The following is an 878-nucleotide window of genomic DNA, read 5'->3' on the forward strand; positions in this document are numbered from 1 at the left end:
TAAGGAAGAAAGATAAATCAATCTCAGAGACAATGGAAATTAAAATAAGTAAAACTTTTAAAAAATGTACTAACCTCCAGGTTCCAGCATAGGGCTTGGCATAGTAGTTATCTTCAAAAAATACCTATTGAGTAAAAAGATCCTACAAAATGACCTAGTAAAATTTTCACTTTTCAACCCATCACGAAGAGCCAGTATCTAATTTTTCAGTGATTCCACCACACATGCTCTCCTGCTGGGATAAATCTTGGATACAATGACCTGCTGTTCAGGTTTAGGTAGGCATTCCACTTTCCATGAGAGGAAACATGAGAATAAATCATCACAAAGCCACATTTGCTAAGCAAGAATAAAGTTTATTAAGGAATAGTCAAAATGGTTATTTCTCAAAGAGCAATGAAATGGCCTAAAAGACGTAAAGAAGGTCTCCAGCTCCACTCAAAGGAGGAGAGAAGAAGTTAGGCGAATTCATGAAAACGTGGCCCAGGGGCTTGGGATTGATTTAGCTTGATGTAGGTAGTAGCAGGTGTTGAAGGCCAGATGATGAGCTCCACATCCCTGAACCTGTGCAGAGACATGGCTGCTTAGCAGGGCTCACAGGGACTCTGACAGCCAGGCTGAACATAGGTGGTCAGGTTGATCCCACTCATTCCAGGAGTTGGGTAGGAAGAATTGAGCAGCCAGCAAGTTGGCACATAGGTGTCAGGCTCACAGCAGGGTGGGGGACAGGTGTCACAGCAGGTGGGCTGGAGGAGGCTGATGTCATGCGGGCAGGTGCTGGGCAGGCAGACTCCGCACCGGCAGCATTTTTCAGAGGAGCAGATGGTGGTGGCGGGGCCGGTGGGGACGCTGCAGCAGCAGGGAACACAGCAAGCCAT

At 46.4% G+C, this 878-nt stretch overlaps 1 protein-coding gene across 1 annotated transcript; it reads right to left on the bottom strand.

The window, feature by feature from the left end:
* Positions 1–444: 444 nt before the first annotated feature.
* LOC100467177 (keratin-associated protein 3-1) lies at positions 445–878 on the bottom strand. The gene has a single exon (XM_002924948.4). The coding sequence runs from the start codon at positions 876–878 to the stop codon at positions 585–587; it is 294 nt and encodes a 97-aa protein (XP_002924994.1). The 3' UTR covers positions 445–584.

Source organism: Ailuropoda melanoleuca, chromosome 13, assembly GCF_002007445.2.
Source record: "Ailuropoda melanoleuca isolate Jingjing chromosome 13, ASM200744v2, whole genome shotgun sequence".
NCBI lineage: Eukaryota > Metazoa > Chordata > Mammalia > Carnivora > Ursidae > Ailuropoda > Ailuropoda melanoleuca.

Bases quoted from the DNA above. Each gene is read 5' to 3' on its own strand.
- LOC100467177 (XM_002924948.4), bottom strand. From the start codon at position 878: ATGGCTTGCTGTGTTCCCTGCTGCTGCAGCGTCCCCACCGGCCCCGCC.